At 39.3% G+C, this 22,758-nt stretch overlaps 1 protein-coding gene across 1 annotated transcript in view; it reads right to left on the reverse strand.

The window, feature by feature from the left end:
- Window positions 1-15,036, reverse strand: part of WNT8B (Wnt family member 8B) — a 33,384-nt gene extending 18,348 nt beyond the window's left edge. The window contains exons 1-2 of the mRNA XM_058187416.1: window positions 14,969-15,036; window positions 2,367-2,400 (exon numbers count right to left, since the gene is read on the reverse strand). Of these exons, the coding sequence (XP_058043399.1) occupies window positions 2,367-2,400; window positions 14,969-15,036 (102 nt within the window). The remainder of the gene's footprint in view (window positions 1-2,366; window positions 2,401-14,968) is intronic.
- Window positions 15,037-22,758: the final 7,722 nt, after the last annotated feature.

Genomic DNA, 22,758 nt, shown 5'->3' on the forward strand with positions numbered 1-22,758 from the left:
ATGCTTGGAGGCTTGTCTCAGGGCTGCCATGTAGTCGCTGATAGACTCGCCTTCTTGTTGCCTGCGCTCCCCAAACTCGTACCGTCGAACGTATTTGGACGGGGCTGGTGCGTAGTGATTCTTCAGGAGAGTCTGAAGGGTCTGCCACGATACGGAGTGTAGCGGTGTTGGCTCCGCTAGAGCTTCTGCGACAGCGATGACTGCGGACCCACAGTGGCTTATGAAGTAAGCCCGTTTGCGGTTGTCGGAGACTCCCTGTAGCTCGTTTGCCTCCAGGAAACTTTCGAAACGGGTCATATATATTCCCCATGTCTCCTGGGCAGGGTCAAACGGAGTGGGTGGCGTGTAGCCGGTCATCGCTGCATTCGCTATCACCTTGCTGGGTTTGATTCTCGTAGTGAGTTCAGCTCTGTTCTGGTGCTCTGCCTCAAGATCCCATCCTCGTCGCCAATGTTACGTTTGGGTATTGACGAGGCAGGAGACCAGGTTAGTGACAACAGCTCTTTAATATAGTGTGACCCAGCTACTCTCTGGAGAAAAACCTCTCCTTATATACACTTCAGCCTGAGGCTGCATCCAATCAGAAGTGAGATATTTCCCTCCTAAAACTCCCGCCAAAACTTACAGTAATACATTACACTTCCCATCTCCTCTAAGAAGTTTAACAGTAATGATTTTTTTAAAAAATAACTACTATATTTTTTGGACTAGAAGACACACCAGTGTATAAGATGCACCAAGATTCCAAAGAGGTAAGCAAGAAAAAAAAATTGTCCTCCCCAGCTCACAGGAGCATTCTAAAGCCTTTGCACGCCCAGTTTTTGTGAAAAACAGGCCCATTTTTTGCAAAAACGGGACAGGCAAGGTGGGGCTTCAGAAGGCAAAAAATGGCTGTATTCGGTGTATAAGACACACAAACATTTCCACCCTCTTTTAGGAGGGAAAAAGTCCGTCTTATATTCTGAAAATATGGGTATTAACAGACCAAAATATATTCAGAAGATGTCAAGTTTTAACCAAATATCTTACTGAAGAGCCAGAATTTTACAAACTTCTTAGCAGTACAGCATTGGCTCTGAAGGATTTCCTGGCAAAACACACTGCTAGGAAGATGCAATGAAGGAAAAAGCAGGCTTTATGAAGCTAGAGATCTAAAATGGGGTACAGATACCAAGCAAAGCATATTAGAACTGATATGAAAGTACTAGGCTGCCAAATAAAAACCATTTGATAGCCCAGTGTAATTCAGCCAGTAAACATCACATAGTGTAAGCTGCAAGCTCCCACAAGCAACCTACAGTAGCTAGTGGTTTTGAACAAATTCCATGTACACAAATCATGGTAATTTACACTGAATTATCCGGAGCATTAATTATTGGGGCAAGGCATTTATTTTGTAAGAACAGTTTTTACTATAAAGAAGTTGAGGTATCCTGCTTGAGCAGAGAGTTGGACTAGAATACTCCAACTCTGTCATTCTGTTTAATATTCTATTAAATATTAAACACCATTAGCAGCAGTGGTGAAATCTGAACCAGTTTTCTACCGGTTTGCTGGCTGCACATGAGCCCCAGGCACCAAAAGGAGGCATGGAGTAAGTAGAACAGCGTGCGGGGACGGGGGGAGCAGCTGTGGTGCACAATCTTTTTTTTTTTTTTTTTACTTTTAAAAGCATTTTTTTACAACCTATTCGGCTGAATAGGCAGCTTAGCTGTGATCGTCAGAGCCTTTTTTTTAACCTTTTAAAAACATTTTTTACAACCTATTTGGCTAAATAGGTTGTAAAAAAATGCTTTTAAAAGTAAAAAAAGGCTCTGATGATTGCGCAGCTCAGCTGTGATCATCAGAGCCTTTTTTTTTTACCTTTCAAAAGCATTTTTTAAAAGAAGTGGCAAGCGGGTAACCGGGTGATTGGGAGGGCATGGGTTGCGGGGGCCCAGGGATTTTTGCTACCAGTTCTCTGAACCACCCGCCACCATCGCTACTGGATTGGCCAATCCGGTCCGAACCGGGAGCATTTCATCCCTGATCAGCAGCCAGATTCTGGGTTGTGCATAACATGTCTTCTGTTGAGTGTCAATCTCACTATTACCAATTTTTACAAGCCAATTTTCCTGCTGCCACTAAAGGATTAATGGCAGAAACCTGTCCACGATTTAATTAAATTAAATAATTGCACAGAGTTGCAGGGATTTTAAATAATTGCACAGAGCAGGGATTTAAAAAAAGTAGAAACAGTGGTCTTGCTTTCTATAAGTCAAGTTTAGCTTGCAAATATCCAGCCACATATTTATCAAATCTAGGAAAGGAACAAGGTCCAGATGCTTCTTGGAATTAGGAATGGAGATCAAAGGGAATTCACTTACCTTGGGACCAGTCATCAGGAAATTATTCACTGACCTGGAAGGGAGAAAAGGCTTCATCAATGGAGAACAGCAAAGAGAATGTCTGGAATTCCACGGCACTGTCCCAGTTCATCCCCCTCCTTCACCCCTCCTAGCCAACCTGCAGAGATCTCCCTCCTGCACCTCATCACACATGACAATTGCCTCCCATTAGCTAAGGCTTGTAGGGACTAATCTCTCTATCCTGGTCTAGAGCCTCATCAAATTTTGAAAAATGAATGTCTGAGGTTTTTAAAATATTATTTTATTTTTGAAAGCAGGCCTGGGTTTACAAAAAAAATGGAATTATTCTCTCTCTCTCTCTCTCTCTCTCTCTCTCTCCCAAATCTACCTCACAGGGTTGTTCTGAGAAAAATTGGAGGAGTACTACGTATGGTGATGCACAACACAGAAAAATCGCAGCTGTTTAACTATTTGTTTCAGTTTCTTAACAACAACAACAAAAAGCACTGCACACCAGAACAATTAGACACAAGAAACAAGTTTTTTCCCAAACGCCATCACTCTGCTAAACAAATAATTCCCTCAACACTGTCACACTATTCACTAAGTCTGCACTACTATTAATCTTGTCATTGTTCCCGTCACTCATCTCCTTCCACTTATGTATGACTGTAGCCTTGTTCCTGGTATTCTTACGATTTATATAGATTGTTTCCTAATATGATTTGATTGCTTATTTGTACCCTATATCATTAAGTATTGTACCTTATGATTCTTGACGAATGTATCTTTTCTTTTATGTACACTGAGAGCATATGCACCAAGACAAATTCCTTGTGTGTCCAATCATACTTGGCCAATACAGAATTGAATTCTATTCTATTCTATTCTATTCTATTCTATTCTATTCTATTCTATTCTATTCTATTCCATTCCATTCCATTCCATTCCATTCTCAATAAAGATTCTATTCTATTCTATTCTATTCTATTCTATTCTATTCTATTCCATTCCATTCCATTCCATTCCATTCTCAATAAAGATTCTATTCTATTCTATTCCATTCCATTCCATTCCATTCTATTCTATTCTATTCTATTCTATTCTATTCTATTTCATTCTATTCCATTCCATTCTATTCTCAATAAAGATTCTATTCTATTCTATTCTATTCTATTCTATTCTATTCTATTCTATTCTATTCTAAAAAGTGACCAGAAAATAAAGGAAAACAGAATGAAAGGACAGATATGCAGGTAGTAATTCATAGCTACATAGCCAATGAACAGTTCTTTATTTCAAATGTTTAAATCTCCAGGACCAAATAAATCACATTCATACAGGATGAACAAGATTGTACAATTGCAGGAAGAATTTTTGCCCCCTCTAATGGTGTATTTCATTGAGCTCCTAAGTGAACAGCGAAACTTATAACCAGTCCTTTCTCATTCTATAAATTCTAACAAAATGACTAAAGCAACACAACACCTAGCACAGACGCCTGTTGTTATTAAATACTGGGACTATGTAGAAGAAATAAGATGCAACATAAAATAGTCTTGTGTAAATATTAATAAACATCTGGAAAAGAAATCCACTCCATTGGCTCTCTGTAACAGAAAATAACAAGAACTTAACATTGCTAGCTCAGAAGTCCTACTAGCTAGTAGAGAAAAGTGCAGACCTACTTCAGGCTGTCCTTGTAGCAGACTGGCCTGACCCGTGCTGTCCTTTGTAGTAGCAAAGAATACTCCATGTGGCATAAGACGAGCAGGACTGGTGACTCTTTCCCCTTGAACTCAAAAGTGCTTTGTGAAAGCCTTAATTAACAAAAGCTGGATGGGTAGAGGTCAATAATTATGAGCCCATCTGTTGGCAACCACACAGTCCCTAGAGTGTAGCAGCTTTGAATTTAAGAGAAGTAAATGAATTCTACAGAAAACTTTCTGATAATAAAGACCCATGCAGCAGTGGGACCAGATACTCATGGGATGATGGCTTCTTTTCACCAAATGTTTATGAGGAGGATGGCGATATCAGAGACTCAAGGACAACAAAGAATGTTCTTTCTGCGCCAACTCAGTAAGCTCAAACTGCCCAAGGAGCTGCTGATCCAGTTCTACAGAGGAATTATTGAGTCTGTCATTTGCACCTCTATAACTGTCTGGTTCGGTTCTGCAACCCAACAAGAAAAACACAGACTTCAGAGGATAATTAGAACTGCAGAAAAAATAATTGCTACCAACTTGCCTTCCATTGAGGACCTGTATACTGCACGAATCAAGAAGAGAGCCGTGAAAATATTTGCAGATCCCTCGCATCCTGGACATAAACTGTTTCAACTCCTACCCTCAAAACGACGCTATAGAGCACTGCACACCAGAACAACTAGACACAAGAACAGTTTTTTCCCAAAGGCCATCACTCTGCTAAACAAATAATTCCCTCAACACTGTCAGACTATTTACTGAATCTGCACTACTATTAATCGTTTCATAGTTCCCATCACCAATCTCTTTCCACTTATGACTGTATGACTATAACTTGTTGCTGGCAATCCTTATGATTTATATTGATATATTGATCATCAATTGTGTTGTAAATGTTGTACCTTGATGAACGTATCTTTTCTTTTATGTACACTGAGAGCATATGCACCAAGACAAATTCCTTGTGTGTCCAATCACACTTGGCCAATAAAAAATTCTATTCTATTCTATTCTATTCTATTCTATTCTATTCTCTGAAATTTGGATTCCTGCATGTAGCCTAAACGGGTGTTTCTCAATCTTAACTACTTTAAGATGGGTGGACTTGAATTCCCAGAATTCTTCAGCCAACATTGTTTGCCCTGTCAGACAATTAAAAGGCATAGTTGACCTAAGAATAGCTAGATGGTTAATGATCCTAAGAGGCAACTAAAAAAAAATGTTACAAAGTACCACAGAAATGCAGAGAATTATTCTGTAATGGGAAAAATCGAATGCTGGCTGGGGAACTCTGGGAGTTGGAAATCCACACATTTTAAAGCTGCTGGGGCTGAGAAACACCAGATGGTGTTTAGATGGTGCAAGTAAGGAGAAATGCTAATATATGGAAGGCTTTGCTTAAGGAGTGACCGTCCAGCGGTGACTATAGGTTGAAAATGCTGAAAGGGATGGGGGGGATGCATATAGGGCTTCCACTCAGTGGTAGGTTGCAACCGGCTTAACAACCAGTTCTGTTAGCACATGCTTTGCATGCGCATACATGCTTTGAGTGCACACATGCCAAAGACGCTTGCAAGAGTGATGGGTTGTTACTGGTTCTTCCTGGTTCGGGAAACCCAGTAGCAGAGATGTTGACGTGACAGCGAACCGGTTCTCTCTGACCATCATCTGGGCCCTCCCGCCCACCCCTGCGCTATACCTACCTTTATTCCTTCGTTTTTAGCCCAGCTGAAAGGCGCGGCAAAGCCAATCGCACACAAAGCACATGCAAAAGCGAAGCGGTGGTAACACTGGTTAGAACCCACCACTGGCTTGCACGCAGTGTTCAAAATACAGGTAAGGCAGCCCCAGTAAGTAGAATAAAATAGAATTTTTTTATTGGCCAAGTGTGATTGGACACACAAGGAATTTGTCTTGGTGCATATGCTCTCAGTGTACATAAAAGAAAAGATACATGGAGGCATGGAAATAAGCTGGGCTGCGTGAATCAACTGAGCCAGAAAAAAGGAAATATAGGACAGGATAGGGTGGGGTTAGGTGGGTGGAGCCAGCTGATCATCGGAACTACCGGTTCACCCAAACCGGTGCGAACCGACAGCAGCCCACCACTGCTTCCACTACAGCACTGCCTGGGATCTTCCCCTACCTGGTTCCTTTGCAGATATAGACTTGCTGGCTTAGGAGGTAGCATGAAGCCAGTGGAGCTGTGGAGAAGGAGAATTTTCTCTGGTTTACTTAGGGCATGGGGAAGAAGAGGAAGCAGAGTCCTGCTTTTCCCATGTGTTTGAGGAAGATTCGTGTATTGCAGAGGAGATTGTCAAGAACAGGTGGCAATTATCAAAAATAGGTATGGATTGTAAAGGGCAAATCTTGCCAAGCTAATTTTATCTCATTTGAAAAAAAATATGGGAATGATATATTATATACCCTAATTTAAACAGCCCACTAATGAAGTGGACACAAACTTGGTGTCAACTCATGAAGGTTTCCTGACCTGCTCACAGCTGCACCGAGGAATTCACACCTCAGTCAAAACAAAACACATCCTAGCCAGCCACAGTCAAGGCCATCTCCACAGAGACCTGCAACAGCTGGAGAGAGTGACTTCTACGACCCGCGAAATTGCTTTGTTGGGGAATGTGACTGGTGACACACCCTGGGGGGCAGGAAACCAGGTCAGAGGCAAGGCGTGAACTGGGTGAAGTCGGAGCTGGCTTCACCTAGCTCGTGCCGACATGGCTCTCCTAATAAACAATTGGACTTTTCTTGCAAAATGGCTTGAGACTCCTGCTTTTATTGGGGCACTGGTCAGAACCTTGACACTAGGCCAAAAATTGTATCCCAAGAGTGCTATCGGCTCACTAGAGAAATACCATAACGATCATTCCTATGTCCTTTACTATTTAATATTTTCATTAATGTTTTAAATGAAAAAGCTGGAGGCAATATTAGCTTATGGGAACTGCAATTATACAAAACTGGTGGCCCAACTAACACCCCAGGAGCAGAGGTGGGTTTCAGCAGGTTCTGACCAGTTCTGGAGGACCAGTAGCGGAAATTTTGAGTAGTTCGGAGAACCGGTAGTAAAAATACTGACTGGCCCCGCCCCCATCTATTCTCTGCCTCCCAAGTCCCAGCTGATTGGGAGGGAATGAAGATTTTACAGTAACCTTCCCCTGAAGTGGGGTGGGAATGGAAATTTTACAGTATCCATCCAATGCCACACCCAGCAAGCCATGCCACGCCCAGCAAGCCACACCCACAGAACCGGTTGTAAAAAAAATTGAAATCCACCATTGCCCAGGAGACAGATTTAAAATTAAATACAATCTTGATGGGTTGGGAAAAGAGGATGAAAGTAATAGAATGAAACTTGATAGAAGTGCTTCACTTAAGGGAAGAAAAGATAAAGAATGGAGTGGGTGACAACCACACTTGCTAATTATTATTTTTTTTAAAAAAATACATGAAATACTTTATTTTGGAATTGTAGTTGACTGAAAATTAAGCAGGAGCCAGGAAAAATATAAAGTAATTCCAAATTCTGAGAAATATAATCATTCCAGTTTCAAGTATTTTCCCCACTTCTGGGCATCATACTTTAAGAGGGGTTCAGGTAAAATGTAGGAGGCTTGGAGAAGGATAATAAAGACAATCTGGGGACTAGGAGCCAAGACCTATGGAGAAACACCTTGCCGTATTTAGTCTTGAGAAAGGAGTGGTGAACATTCTTTAAATTATGGGAAACATGTCTCCTAGAAGGAGATCAGGACCTGATTTCTTCTCCCAAGCTGGATTTAAAGCAGTGGTGAAATGTAAAATTTGTTACTACCGGTTCTGTGGGCGTGGCTTGGTGGGGGGTGTAATGTGACTGTGAAGGCATGGTCAACTTTTTTTTTTACTTTTAAAAGCATTTTTTCTACAACCTCTTTGGCTGAAGAGGTTATAAAAAATGCTTTTAAAGGGCTCTGACGATCCCAGCTGAGCTGCGCAATCATCAAAGGCTTTTTTTTTTACTTTTAAAAGCATTTTTTGGCTGAAGAAAAAATGCTTTTAAAAGTAAAAAAAAAACCTCTGATAATCACGTGGCTCAGCTGGGCATGGGCGGGCAGGGATTTTTGCTACCAGTTCTCTGAACCACTCGCCACCATCGCTACTGGTTTGGGTGATCTGGTCCGAACCGGGAGCATTTCACCCCTGATTTAAAGTATTAAAAAGCAGATTCCGATTTAAAGTTTCCTTACTGTAGGAACAGTTCAACAGAGGAATCAATTATCCAGGGAAGTGGTGGCCATTCCTTCCCTGGAGGTGCTCAAGTGGAGGCTAGACAGCTTTCTGTCTGAGATGCTTTCATTTAAATTCCTGCAGTGAATGGGGCCTCCATGGCTTTCATGACTCCTTGCTATGCTAGGGTACTATATAATTAATCATTTACTTACATGCTAATAACCTCACTGGCTTGATCGTACATCTGTCATACTTTTTTTTTTTATTCCCTGCAAAAATGCACTTTAAATATCATTAGGGCACTGTAATTGTGTTAAATAATGTTTTAATGAGTCCCAAATTAAGTGTACTTGTGGTTCTCTGTTATTCTTTCCCGTTTAGCTTTCACTGAGAGACAAATATTAAGACATATCTAATTTATTATTCCAGATTTGGGGGGGGATGAAGGGGTTGCTTTTTGCTGGCAATACCAGATAACCATTTGAGGAAGATGCTGATTCTGGTTAAACACTTTTTTAAGGGACAACCTTTAACCTCTGAAGCAATACTGCATCTCTGTAAATTGTACAATGCAATTTATAAGACGGACAAAATCACAAGAATCACATCTGGAAATTGTATGGTTGAAAATTGACTATTTTATAAATTCCTATGGTTATTATCCTGTTTTGAAATGCTTCTCAGGGTTTACTAATTTCATTGAACTACACCAGATATTTCTATTTTAAAAATAGGAAAAAAGTTTCATTCTTTTTCTCTATACAAAGGCTATGAATTTCACTAATTTCAACCCCTACCCTCAAAACGACGCTATAGAGCACTGCACACCAGAACAACTAGACACAAGAACAGTTTTTTCCCGAAGGCCATCACTCTGCTAAACAAATAATTCCCTCAACACTGTCAGACTATTTACTGAATCTGCACTACTATTAATCGTTTCATAGTTCCCACCACCAATCTCTTTCCACTTATGACTGTATGACTATAACTTGTTGCTGGCAATCCTTATGATTTATATTGATATATTGACCATCAATTGTGTTGTAAATGTTGTACCTTGATGAACGTATGTTTTCTTTTATGTACACTGAGAGCATATGCACCAAGACAAATTCCTTGTGTGTCCAATCACACTTGGCCAATAAATTCTATTCTATAAATTGTATTCTATTCTAATTTGCTAAAAGACACACACACACACATTTTTTTAAAAAAAATAGCACAAAATTTGCCCACTGATTAATTTGCTCCCCATGTTGATGAGGTATAGTTTTCTAGATTCATTATCTATAAGATTATCTTAGGAAAGCACTTGGGGAAATTCATTTAAGGTCTACCTTTTTTCATAACGGTTTTGATTAAGGATACATTTATTAAAGAGAGGCCATTTGCGTGGTATTGATACTTCTCATAGTTTGGTTTTGTTGAATCTATCTTTATGCATATTGTGTTAATATATTAATATTGTAGTTTTTCATTATACCAGTTATATTATATCCTTCAATCACAAAGAAGGCAAACTACAAAATAATGCCACGATGCTAAAATGCCTTCAACGTTTGGCAAGCCATATTTTTGGAGAAAATCTATGATATTTTTCTTGCTGTTTACAAATTCCTTCAGAACACAGGGAAGAGGCATTGTTCTCCTATCAGCTAAGCTACAGGAATCCAACTCCCTGCCTGTCTTTCATTTTAGTAGAGTGTTGAAGGGTAGGTTCCAGCCATGACTTAACCTGGGCACTGACACACGTTGAATCAAATTCTTTCATAATCATTCATACTCTCAAGAATTTATTTAAGAAGCGTTCATAGTGGTTAATGAGGAAAGAAGAGGGAAGATTGCAACTATTGACCAAAGAAAATCAAATTAGTTAATGAACAAGCAATAAAATCTCATTGCATTTTAAATTATATATTGTACTGTATATATTATATATTGTACTGTTTGTTTTATTTTTGCCTGTACACCGCCCTGAGTCCTTCGGGAGAAGGGCGGTATAGAAATTAAATAAATAAAATAAAATAAAATAAAATCTGCATTGACTAAATCGAATCTTTAAAAAAAAAAACAGGTCAATGTTATTCTAGAGAGGTAATTGAGATCACAACCATGAGTGATAAAGACGCACGATCATACTTTTTATTTGAATAACCATTTTTCCATTTGGCGGGTATCCACATAATAAGGAAGGCATTAAATTACGTGGTAGCTACTTTCTAGTGTGGCACGATAGGCGCATGTCCATGCAGTAAATCCCAAAATAGAGTCATTCCATTCTATTTGTTAAGGAAACAAAGATTGGAGAATTAATATATAATCTAGAGGGAGTTTATTGGGATGGATTCCAGTGGTAATGAATGGGTGAGGTCAGGCTGAGTTGTTCTAGCTAGTTGGGTTGCCCGGCCTTCCCACACAAACAGACATACCCCCGCCCCCTAACCCCCCACCCCAATTACCACCACAAAATGCTACTGTAGGTCTTTTAAACAATGCTGAGAAACGTATTATTCTGCCATAAAATGGCCCCCATTGTATATGACCAGAAAGAAGGACCTATCAACTATGGACAAGGCATACAGGACTATCAATGGAAGCACTTCTAAAACTCATCCTGCTAGCTGGATGGAGACTCAGACACAAAGGACAAATTTCATAGAATAGAATAGAATAGAATAGAATAGAATAGAATAGAATAGAATAGAATAGAATAGAATAGAATAGAATAGAATAGAATAGAATAGAATAGAAATTGGAAGGGACCTTGGAGGTCTTCTAGTCCAAACCCCCTGCTTAGGCAGGAAACCCTACACCACTTCAGACAAATGGTTACCAACATCTTCTGAAAAACTTCCAGTGTTGGAGCATTCACAACTTCTGGAGGCAGGTTGTTCCACTGATGAATTGTTCTAACTGTCAGGAAATTTCTCCTTAGTTCTAAGTTGCTTCTCTCCTTGATTAGTTTCCACCCATTGCTTCTTGTCCTGCCCTCAGGTGCTTTGGAGAATAGCTTGATTCCCTCTTATTTGTGGCAGCCCGGGAGATATTGGAACACTGCTATCATGTCTCCCCTAGTCCTTCTTTTCATTAAACTAGACAGACCCAGTTCCTGCAACCGTTCTTCATATGTTTTAGCCTCCAGTCCCCTCATCATCTTTGTAGTTCTTTGTTCCTCACAGATTGCAACCCATTCCTGAAAAATCTGGCCACTATTCATTACCATTGTCCAACCAGGGTTCAGTGCAAATCTAATCTTTCAATAAACTTGTGTATTCTGGAAGATGTGGGTGGGGGGGATAACTGCCTGGGATAATAGGATAATGAAATGCATCAAATGTCAGCTGGAGGTGTCATCTCCTTGCAGTTTAAACTGCCTTATGAAATGGCATTAAGAACAAGCTCTTCGTTTCAAGATTGGACCAGGACACACCTGTGAAAGAACGGCAGATTTGGACCTCAGGAACAAACAGCAGATACAAACTGCTGCAGCTGCCAAAAATGCCAATGCGAACCTAGGCATCCCAGTGATGGAATTCAGCCATTTCGGACCAGTTCAGGCGAACCGGTAGTAGCAACCTGGGCCCACCCACCCTCCCCGGTGCTATGCCATCCTATTTAGCCATGTTTTCTAAGCCACGTGCATGTGCATGCTCACATTTTCACTGCTGGGCTAACCGGTTGTTAAATTATGTGAAGCCTACTCCTGAACAGAGGGATAGTATCAAGATCATGTACTGCTTTATACTGCACTGGTAAGACCACACATGGAATAGTGCTTCCAGTTCTGGTCACCACAATATAAAAAAAGACTCTGAGGTTCGAGAAAGACTGCAGAGAAGAAGAACAAAGATCTGGAGACCAAATCATATGATGAATGGTTTGAGTTTAATTTTAAATTTTAATTGAATTTGATGGGTTTTTAAATTTCGGTAATTTTATGGGGTGTAATGTTATTTTAAATTTTTTGGCAAATTTAATCAGTTTTTTAAGGGTTGTTTTAATTATTGTGTATGTTTTGTTTGTATTTTATTTGCCTGTTCACCGCCCTGAGTCCTTCGGGAGAAGGGCAGTATACAAATTAAAACATTATTATGATGATGATGATGATGATGATGATGATGATGATGATGATGATGATGAAGAGAAAGACTAGATGTGATATGATAATTGTCTCCCAGTACTTGAGGGGCTGTCGCAGAGATGAGGGGATTGATTTATCCTCCAAAGCATTTAGGGTAGAATAAGAAATAAAGGGGTAGAATATTATTAAAGAGAGATCCAACCTATAATTAATGCGAAATTCCCTAACAGTGAGAATTATTAATCAGTGGAATGCCTTGCCTCCAGAAATGGTGGGTTGCCTTTCACTGGAGATTTTCAAGAAGGGATTAGACACCCACCTGTCCAGAATGGTATAGGGATGCTCAAGCAGGAGGCTGGACTAAAAGACCTCTAAGGACCCTTCCAATCCTCTATGTTCTAAATGTTAAGATTGGGAAATAGTCCTGCATTTTTTTTTCTTCACCAGAAAAATGTGAACCAGTTCAAGTACACTTTGCTGTTTGCAGCAAAGATTGAAGCAGCAGAATTTCCCCAAATATCAGCATTCACCTTCTTATCGATGAAGCACAAGAGTCGTATGTATCCCACCCACAAGGGATTTCTTTCAATACTGTAGGTCAGGGGTACACAACAGGAGGCCCTGACCAACAAGTAGATGACATCCAGAATGTTGGCTTTCTTTACTGTTTTTGGCAGTTTGGGGAGTTAAGGTATAAATGGATGCCTTTAGCCTTATAAAGATTTAACATCCTCACTTCTCCCCATAAAAAACTCCTTTCCTTTCCTTCTAGAATATAGCCCTCAACATTTATTTATTTATGTATTCATTCATTCATTCATTTATTAAAATTTATACATAACCCTAATCAAAAGCACACAATTATTTAAACCCCAAGTACACAATCCATAAAAAGAATTCATAATACAGATAATAAAATCACACAAAAGCCAGCATGAGAGGCGACGCTCCCAATATATTGCCTTGCCTATATCTAAGGCTTACAGCAAGAATCGTATCTTAACTAAGTTCAGAAACATTCAAAGAGAGAGATCTGCCCAGCTTTGATGGGGCAAGCTGAAGCAGCCACAGAAATGGAGTGTATTCACCCTTCTAGTCCTCTTGATCAATTGGGGAAGGGTCTTCAGCTTGCCTTTTCAGCTCAAAACGTGGCCAGTAAGTAGCTTCTACATGGTGGAGCTGATCCTATAACAACGAAGGACCTGACCCATGAAGGACTTTGTAAGAATTACCAGCACCTTGAATCAGATCAGAAATCAACTAGCAACCAATGCAGCCCCTCTCCCCTAGCATATTTCTTCTGGTAGGCAGCTGCATTTTGCTCCAGCTGTAACTTCTAAGTTTTGTTCAAAGACAGCACTGTATAGAGTAAATTACAGTGCTCCTTCTAGGGCATAATAAGAACAAAAGTCACTATTACAAGAATGGTCCTTAAGCTGATAACGGTTGTGCACCTCTGTATGGGGGATTCTCCTGCATTGACACAAAATTCTCTTGAACTGTAGATTGACCTTAAAATGCGTGATTGCTGCGTATTTCTCTTGTTATCATAATTTCGGGAGTCTTATTAAAAAATAAAAAGATTGTTTTGCATGCTTTTATATTTAGTATGTGGTGAAATCACTGTTAAATTAAGTTGTCAGAAAAGTTTAGTATTTAACCATCACCAGCTTGATGGCACAGAATCAATCAGTCAATCCAAAGAACTGACAGCTTGGCATCAGAACATGTAATGAATTGATTTCTCCCAATGGACAGACAGTTAAACCTCAAAAAGGTGGATAGCAAACAATATCAAGTGGTAGGAAGGGAGAATTAAAGAAGGGAGAATCAAGGACTTCTGTCAGTGAACTTATTTTACTTATGAAAAATGCAGTGTTACTTCTTTATAAGAACTTACACATGTGAACAATTGCCCAATAAAAGATAATATGTTTCTTATTATTTTTTTATTGTGATTCTTTGTTTTTTGACATCCTTTCTAGAAAAACCTTTCAATAAAAAGATTCCAATAAAATGCTTTTATTCCGTGTTAATAGTCTTTGTAACAAAGTTATGGAAAAACATTTTTAAAAAATCAGCTGAATTGACCCCCTGCTTTCTTGGAATGATCCAGTTTATCTGGATCATTCTTCTAAGAATAATAAGTGGAAACTTAAGAAAAACAAACCAGGCATTTTGAAATTAAGAAATCCAATGAAATTGCAGAAACATATATCTTATGATGCCTGATCTTCCCCCTACAATTCAATTCTTAGTCTAACAAGCTGTCATTTCAATAGCTTCTTACAACATCAGTGGCACTAAAGTTTTTGTCCAAATATATGGGAAAAGAGATTAAATGAATTTATAGCTTGGTGAATGCTACATCTTGGAAAATTTCAATAAAGAAGATATCTAGATTAGCAAATGGTTCGTCTTGAAAGTGAGAAGTCCAGAACCTTTCTAAGTAATTCTCTTGAGTTCCCCTGATTTATCAAAATATTGACCTCAATAAAGGGCTCAGGATGAATGGCATCAAAGAACAAAAGCATTTAATTCTGCACAATTGTTCCTGTTAGCCTGTCTATAGAGCAAAGCAAAAAACTCTGATTACTCACCAAGGGTGGCTGAGATGGAAGAAGGATACAAGGAACAAGGTGCCTGGATAATAGCCAATATAAAACATAATCTGTCTTCCCAAAAGAAAACAAGAAAAAGAAAGTTTGTGAAAGAAAGCCAAATGTAAAATTTGGACTATTAAATGACTGGTAGAAGGTGAAACAAACTCAAAGAAATGTAAAATGAGATTCTAGTTTCTGCTCCTTGACTATGGAGAAGTTAAAAAGACCTAAACTATGCTGGAGGACAATCAATCCTGAAGTGGAAGCAAAGGGGATTGGAGAAATGGAGCCACTGAAAGTTGTAAGAAGAGATTATCTTCTTAATTAAAGATTTCCCCCCCCCTTCTAAGTCTTTCAGCCAATCAGAACTCAAGTGCCAAGAGAGAGACTGAACTAATCAAAAGAACACCCCAGGTCCCTCAAAGACAAATGGGCCAACAAAGGGATGGGGGGAGGAGAGAGAGAGAGGGAGGGAGGGAGAGAGAGAGAGAGAGGGAAAGAAGAAGAAGAAGAAGAAGAAGAAGAAGAAGAAGAAGAAGAAGAAGAAGAAGAAGAAGAAGAAGAAGAAGAAGAAGAAGAAGAAGAAGAGAGAGAGAGAAAGAAAGAAAGAAAGAAAGAAAGAAAGAAAGTCCAATAGTCCCATGTCTGCTGTCTCCACTATCTCAACATCCCAAAGACAACTGGAAAATACTTGTATGTATGTATGTTTATGTGTGTGTGTGTGTGTGTGTGTGTGTGTATGTATATATATATATCCTTTAAGGCAGCCACTGTGGTTGGGTGAGCACTTTTGCATGAGCAAGTGAGATAGACTTGGAAAGGAGCAACATAAAATTTGGAAAAAAGATTGGGAAAGAGAGATCTTGTCCCTTAGAAATGGTCGACGTACAGACCTGTGGTGGACAGAAAAAGAGCAGGCGCCACAAGAGAGGCGGGTCTTTCTGGCCTTTTTAGTTCTATTTTTGGGGGAATAACAATGGAAAAGGACCATAGTAGCATGGAAAGAATCCAACTTTGTCCACAGCCCACAGTTTAGGCACCTAGAGCAGTGGTGGGATTCAGCCGGTTATATACGGTTCGGGCGAACCGGTAATGGCGATTGCGGGAGGCTCCGCCCACCCGCCCGATATAATGCACAAGCAATGTGCATGCGCAGAAGGCATGTGCACTCATTTACAAATCGGTAGGGAAGGTAAGTGAATCCCACCTCTGACCCAAAGCCTAAACAAATACATTCCAGGTGAGGTGTCATGCAACTCCATGGAAAATTACTTCATATTCCTTTTCTTAAAAATACAGTATGCTGGAATGAATACAAAGGACAGAGGCTGCTAAAAATTCAAAGAGATTGGTGACCAGACCAGGAAGTTTTGCATTCATGTTTCTAAGTCCTTTTCTGATGGTGGCTGCAAGAAAGGGGTGGAATCAAACATTGATGGGGCCAACACTTAATGGAGGTCAGAAATGTCTGCAGGGTGTGGTCAAAAAAACTCAACATGGAAGCTGAAATGGTGTGATCAAAGCTCCTGCTGTTTATTAAATGCAGTTCCCATAAATTATTCCAGTCCATGGAAGAAGATAAAATAATAATAATAATAATACTGCAGGACAGTGAATAGTTATGCGAGTAAATTCCCTCAACACTGTCAAACTATTTACTAAATCTGCACTACTATTAATCTTCTCATCGTTCCCATCACCAATCTCTTTCCACTTATGACTGTATGACTGTAACTTTGTTGATGGCAATCCTTATGATTTATATTGATATATTGACCATCAGTTGTGTTGTAAATGTTGTACCTTGATGAACGTATCTTTTCTTTTATGTACACTGAGAGCATATGCAGCAAGACAAATTCCTTGTGTGTCCAATCACACTTGGCCAATAAAAAATTCTATTCTATTCTATTCTATTCTATTCTATTCTATTCTATTCTATTCTATTCTATTCTATTCTATTCTAAATGTCAATGGGATAAATGTGCTTATTGTGACTACATCTACAGTAGTGGCCAAAATTGTGGAAACCATTTGGGAAAAATGTATTTTCTAAAACTAACTAATAACACCACTTTTTTTTTAGTAGTACCATAAAATTATATATCAATGGAAAGATAATTGAATCAAGAATGTAATGCAATAACTTTTATGAAGGATTTGTTATTAGAATAGCAGTTGCAGTATAAAGAAGAAAAGTGAGACACGTAGAAAAAACAAGATATACAAAAATTATCATCATAGAAAAAATGAGATATACAAAAATTATCACCATGTCAGTTAATACTTAGTTGGGTAACCTTTAGCATGAATTACAGCCTTACAACATGTTCCCATGGAGTGAACTAAGTCTTCTAGTTCTGCAGTTGTTCTAATGTGAAACCAAGATTGAATGATTGCTTCTATTAACTGGGTTTTATTGCTGGGTCGTTTCTGACTAACAAGTTTCTTTAGTCAGCTCCATAGATTTTCAGTTGGGTTAAGGTCTGGGCTATTCCTGGAATACAATTATCTTGAAACTCAAAAAAAAAAAAGTGGTGTTATTAGCCATCAAATCTCAAAAATACACTTTTCCCAAAAGGTTTCCACAGTTTTGGCCACTACTGTATACTATTTAGGTCACAAAACCTGTTAATTAAAAAAGAATACTCCTCATCCACAAAATGGCAGGCGTGGCTTTTTATGATAGGAGAATAACTTCCATCCTTCCTGCTGTGTCTTAGAAAAATTGCTATGGATGCCCCTGATGGGTTCAGATGAAGGTTTGTTCCTCAGGAACACCATGAAGTTCTTAAGGGTATTACAACCACCATTTGGAAACCCTAACCTAGAAGATGGACTGATGTGGTTATACTTTACAAGGACTAGTAATAATCGCAGGGATGTCCAATCTTGGCCCCTTGAAGAGTGGTGATTTCAACTCCCAGAATTCCCCAGCCAGCAACTTGCTCATATTTATAGCTCATATTTATATGCTGGTGGGGGAATTCTGGGAGTTGAAGTCCGCCACTCTCCAAGGGATCAAGTTTGGACACCCCTGTAATAATGTGTTCGGCCTGCCAAACCTGGTTAGGAAGGCTTTAAACTCAAAACCTGGCAAAAGAGTAAGATAGGATTTGAGGAGACAGACTCTGGCAAGCAAGAATTTCCACTGAGTTGTCTTGCAACTCTGTACCTCCATGGCACAGAGGTAGGCACCCTTAAAAAAAAAAAAGCCATCACCCCCTACTTCAGGGGTCCTCAAACTTTTTAAACAGGGGGCCAATTCATGGTCCCTCAGATTGTTGTGGGGCAGGACCGGCTGAGTGGGCGGTGACTAGGTGGTCATGTGACTAGGTGGGCGTGGCCAATTTAGCAGTCCATTAAACGAGGGGTCTCCAACCTTGTCAACTTTAAGACTTGTGGACTTCAACTCCCAGAGTTCCTCAGCCAGCAGCTGGCTGAGGAACTCTGGGAGTTGAAGTCCACAAGTCTTAAAGTTGACAAGGTTGGAGACCCCTGCATTAAACAATACACACAAATTAAACTTTTAAATTGTTATGCTCCTGGGGGTGGAGAGCAAGTTAGTGAAGGGATATGGCTGCCTTGGGGGGGGGGTGGGGGGGGTGAGGGACTTCTGTTTTTGTGTGTGTGTGTGTGTGTGTGTGTGTGTGTGTGTTTCTCTCTCCCTCCCTCCCTCTCCCTCTCTCTCTTTTTTTAAAAAAAAAGTTTTTATTGGTTTTATTACAATGACACAGCACAAGACAAACATACATAACATAAACACATAATCTGTGTTTTCTTTTTACATGACGGTTTCGTTCCTTCAGCTTTCTGCTTTATACATTCCCTTTTTCCCTTCTTTTTTACTATCTTTGACTTTATCGTCCCTTTACATCTAGATTCATTTATTTACAATATTTTATACATTTGTTAGCTTCTGTTTTCCATCCTTTTTTTTTCTATCCAGTTTTCCTCTTCTCCAACCACTCGTACCATCTGGTCCATATTTGATAATATTCTGTCTCTTCCTTTTCCTTTATTTCTTTCGTTAATTTATCCATCTCCGCACAGTCCAGAATTTTCTTGATTGTTTCTTCTTCTGTTAGTATCTTTTCATTTTTCGAGAGCTGTGCGTAGGCAATCCTTACCACCGTAATTATGTGTAATATCAAATACTGAATATCTTTACTATAAGTTCTGGTTAGTAAGAATGTCTCTGGTTTCAAGTCCACCTTATGTTCACTTATCTCTTCTGTCCAGTTTCTGATTCTGGACCAAAAAATTTTCGCCTTAGGATATGTCCACCATAGGTGATAGTATGTTCCAGGAGTTTTTTTTACATTTCCAGCAGTTTGGCGAATTATTAGGAAACATTTTAGCTAGCCATCTGTAAAACATTTTTAGCTGGTTTTCCTTGTAAGCCATTGATAATGTCAATTTAATATTTATTTCCCATAATTTTTCCCATTTCTCCAATTCTACGTTGTAGGCAAAAAAAATTACCCAGCTAATCATGGCATCCTTAACTACTTCTTCTTCCATTTTATATCTAAGAAGATATTTGTATATATTGCTAATCCCTCTCTCTCTCTCTGGAGGCCGGGGAGGCCAAAAATGGCTCCGTGCATCCCATTTTTGGCCTCCTCAGCCTCCAGAACCACTCTGCCGTCCAAAAATGGGGCCGGTTTTGGCCTCCTGAGGCCTCCGCGCCTCCCATTTTTGGCCTCCTCAGCCTCCAGAAGGCGGGTGGCAGCCAGTGGGTAGGTGGGGCGACGTGGGTGGGGCAGCTTCGTGGTCCTCCGTGGGCCAGATTAATGGCGTCAGCGGGCCCTATCTGGCCATATGGGAGAGAACGTAAGCAACCACACTGAAAAGAAATAAGGGCCTCAGAACCAAACTGTGGAAATGAGGAGTATAGTTGTAATGGGGTCTTTTAAACTACTCAAAAAGAAAAAGACAAAAGAAAGCATAATGTTGACTTGTCTGTGCATTATTGCTTAGAATGTGAGAAATTAAAAAAAAAATACAAGTTTATGCACTTAGTACAAAAAGGAAAATATAATTTATAACCTGCTGGGATAGAATAGAAATAGGGAATAGAGGATAGGATAGGATAGGATAGGATAGGATAGGATAGGATAGGATAGGATAGGATAGGATAGGATAGGATAGAATAGAATAGAATAGAATAGAATAGAATAGAATAGAATAGAATAGAATAGAATAGAAAATGTGTAATAGAATAAATGGAATGGAAATAACAGAACAGAGCAGAGCAGAACAGAGTAGACAGGAAAGGAAAGGAAAGGAAAGGAAAGGAAAGGAAAGGAAAGGAAAGGAAAGGAAAGGAAAGGAAAGGAAAGGAAAGGAAAGGAAAATGTGGAATAGAATAAATGGAATGGAATGGAATGGAACGGAACGGAATGGAACGGAACGGAACAGAACAGAACAGAATAACAGAGTTGGAAGGGACCTTAGAGGTCTTCTAGTCCAACCCTACACCATTCCCAGGACCGAATATAGCCATTGAAAGATGTTTTTCAAAACAACAAAGTGTGTGTAGGGGGAGGGCAGGATGCGTAGTTGTGCTGAATGCTGACAACACCTATTCCTATAAATAAAGTAGATAAATAAAATAAAGTAGATAAAATAAATAAATAAAATAAATAAAATAAATAAATAAAATAAAGTAGATAAAATAAATAAAATAAAGTAGATAAAATAAATAAAATAAAGTAGATAAAGTAGAAAAATGTGGGTTAGACAGCACCACCACCAGATGGATTCGTAACTGGCTGACCAACCGCACTCAACGTGTAGTCCTCAACGGAACTACATCCACATGGAGGGAAGTATGCAGTGGAGTACCCCAAGGCTCTGTTTTAGGCCCAGTACTCTTCAACATCTTCATCAATGTCTTGGACCAGTGGATAGATGTGGAACTCATCAAATTTGCAGATGACACCAAGCTGGCAGGAATAGCCAACACTCCAGAAGATAGGCTCAAGTTACAGAAAGATCTTGACAGACTTGAACATTGGGCGCTATCTAACAAAATGAAATTCAACAGTGAAAAAAGTAAGGTTCTACATTTAGGCCAAAAAAACAAAATGCACAGGTACCATATATGTGGTACCTTGCTCAATAGTAGTACCTGTGAGAGGGATCTTGGAGTCCTAGTGGATAACCATTTAGATATGAGCCAGCAGTGTGCAGCAGCTGCTAAAAAAGCCAACACAGTTCTGGGCTGCATAAACAGAGGGATAGAATCAAGATCACGTGAAGTGTTAATACCACTTTATAATGCCTTGGTAAGGCCACACTTGGAATACTGCATTCAGTTTTGGTCGCCACGATGTAAAAAGGATGTTGAGACTCTAGAAAGAGTGCCGAGAAGAGCAACAAAGATGATTAGGGGACTGGAGGCTAAAACATATGAAGAACGGTTGCAGGAACTGGGTATGTCTAGTTTAATAAAAAGAAGGACTAGGGGAGACATGATAGCTGTGTTCCAATATCTCAGGGGTTGCCACAAAGAAGAGGGAGTCGGGCTGTTCTCCAAAGCACCTGAGGGCAGGACAAGAAGCAATGGGTAGAAACTGATCAAGGAAAGAAGCAACTTAGAACTAAGGAGAAATTTCCTGACAGTTAGAACAATTAATAAGTGGAACGACTTGCCTGCAGAAATTGTGAATGCTCCAACACTGGAAATTTTTAAGAAAATGTTGGATAACCATCTGACTGAGATGGTGTAGGGTTTCCTGCCTAGGCAGGGGGTTGGACTAGAAGGCCTCCAAGGTCCCTTCCAACTCTGTTGTTATATTATATTATATTATATTATATTACTCAGGAATCCAAATGAACTAACAGCAATGCAATAGAGAGTATCTGAGTTAAAATAAATAGAGCGGGGGCGGGGGGGAATAAAAACTGTAGTGTGGTTGGTATAAATTACACCCTGCCCAGCCATGAAGAAGATAAGGGCAATCTTTTTCAGAAGCAAATTGAAATTTCTTGAAGAGTGTGAAATTACTGTGTTTGGAGACTTTAATTACTCTAACGTCTCTTGGTAGGGCAGGATAAGTCCTGCTAGGCATGGTCCTTCAAGGAAATTCCTGGCTCGTCTTGTTGGTAAAAGATTAACTGGATCAATCTTTTTGGTAAAAGATTAACTGGATCAATTTTCTTGACTTAATGCTAATAAACAGGAAAGACCCAAACTCAAAGTGAAAATAGCAGGAACATTGAAGAGAAATAATTATATGATGCTGGAATTCTTAATGTTATGAAAACCTAAAATCGAGAATACCAAATGAATAGAATAGAATAGAATAGAATAGAATAGAATAGAATAGAATAGAATAGAATAGAATAGAATAGAATAGAATAGAATAGAATAGAATTTTTTTTATTGGCCAAGTGTGATTGGACACACAAGGAATTTGTCTTGGTGTTTACACTCTTACATAAAAGAAAAGATACGTTCATCAAGAATCATAAGGTACAAAACTTAATGATAGTCATAGGTTACAAATAAGCAATCAGGAAACAATATCAATATAAATCGTAAGGATACAAGCAACAAAGTTACAGTCATACAGTCATAAGTGGAAGGAGATGGGTGATGGAAACGATGAGAAGATGAGAAGATTAATAGTGCAGATTTAGTGAATAGTTTGACAGTGTTGAGGGGATTATTTGTTTAGCAGAGTGATGGCGTTCTGGAAAAAACTGTTCTTGTGTCTGGTTGTTCTGGTGTGCAGTGCTCTATAGCATCATTTTGAGGGTAGGAGTTGAAACAGTTT

The sequence above is a fragment of the Ahaetulla prasina genome, chromosome 6 (assembly GCF_028640845.1).
Source record: "Ahaetulla prasina isolate Xishuangbanna chromosome 6, ASM2864084v1, whole genome shotgun sequence".
NCBI lineage: Eukaryota > Metazoa > Chordata > Lepidosauria > Squamata > Colubridae > Ahaetulla > Ahaetulla prasina.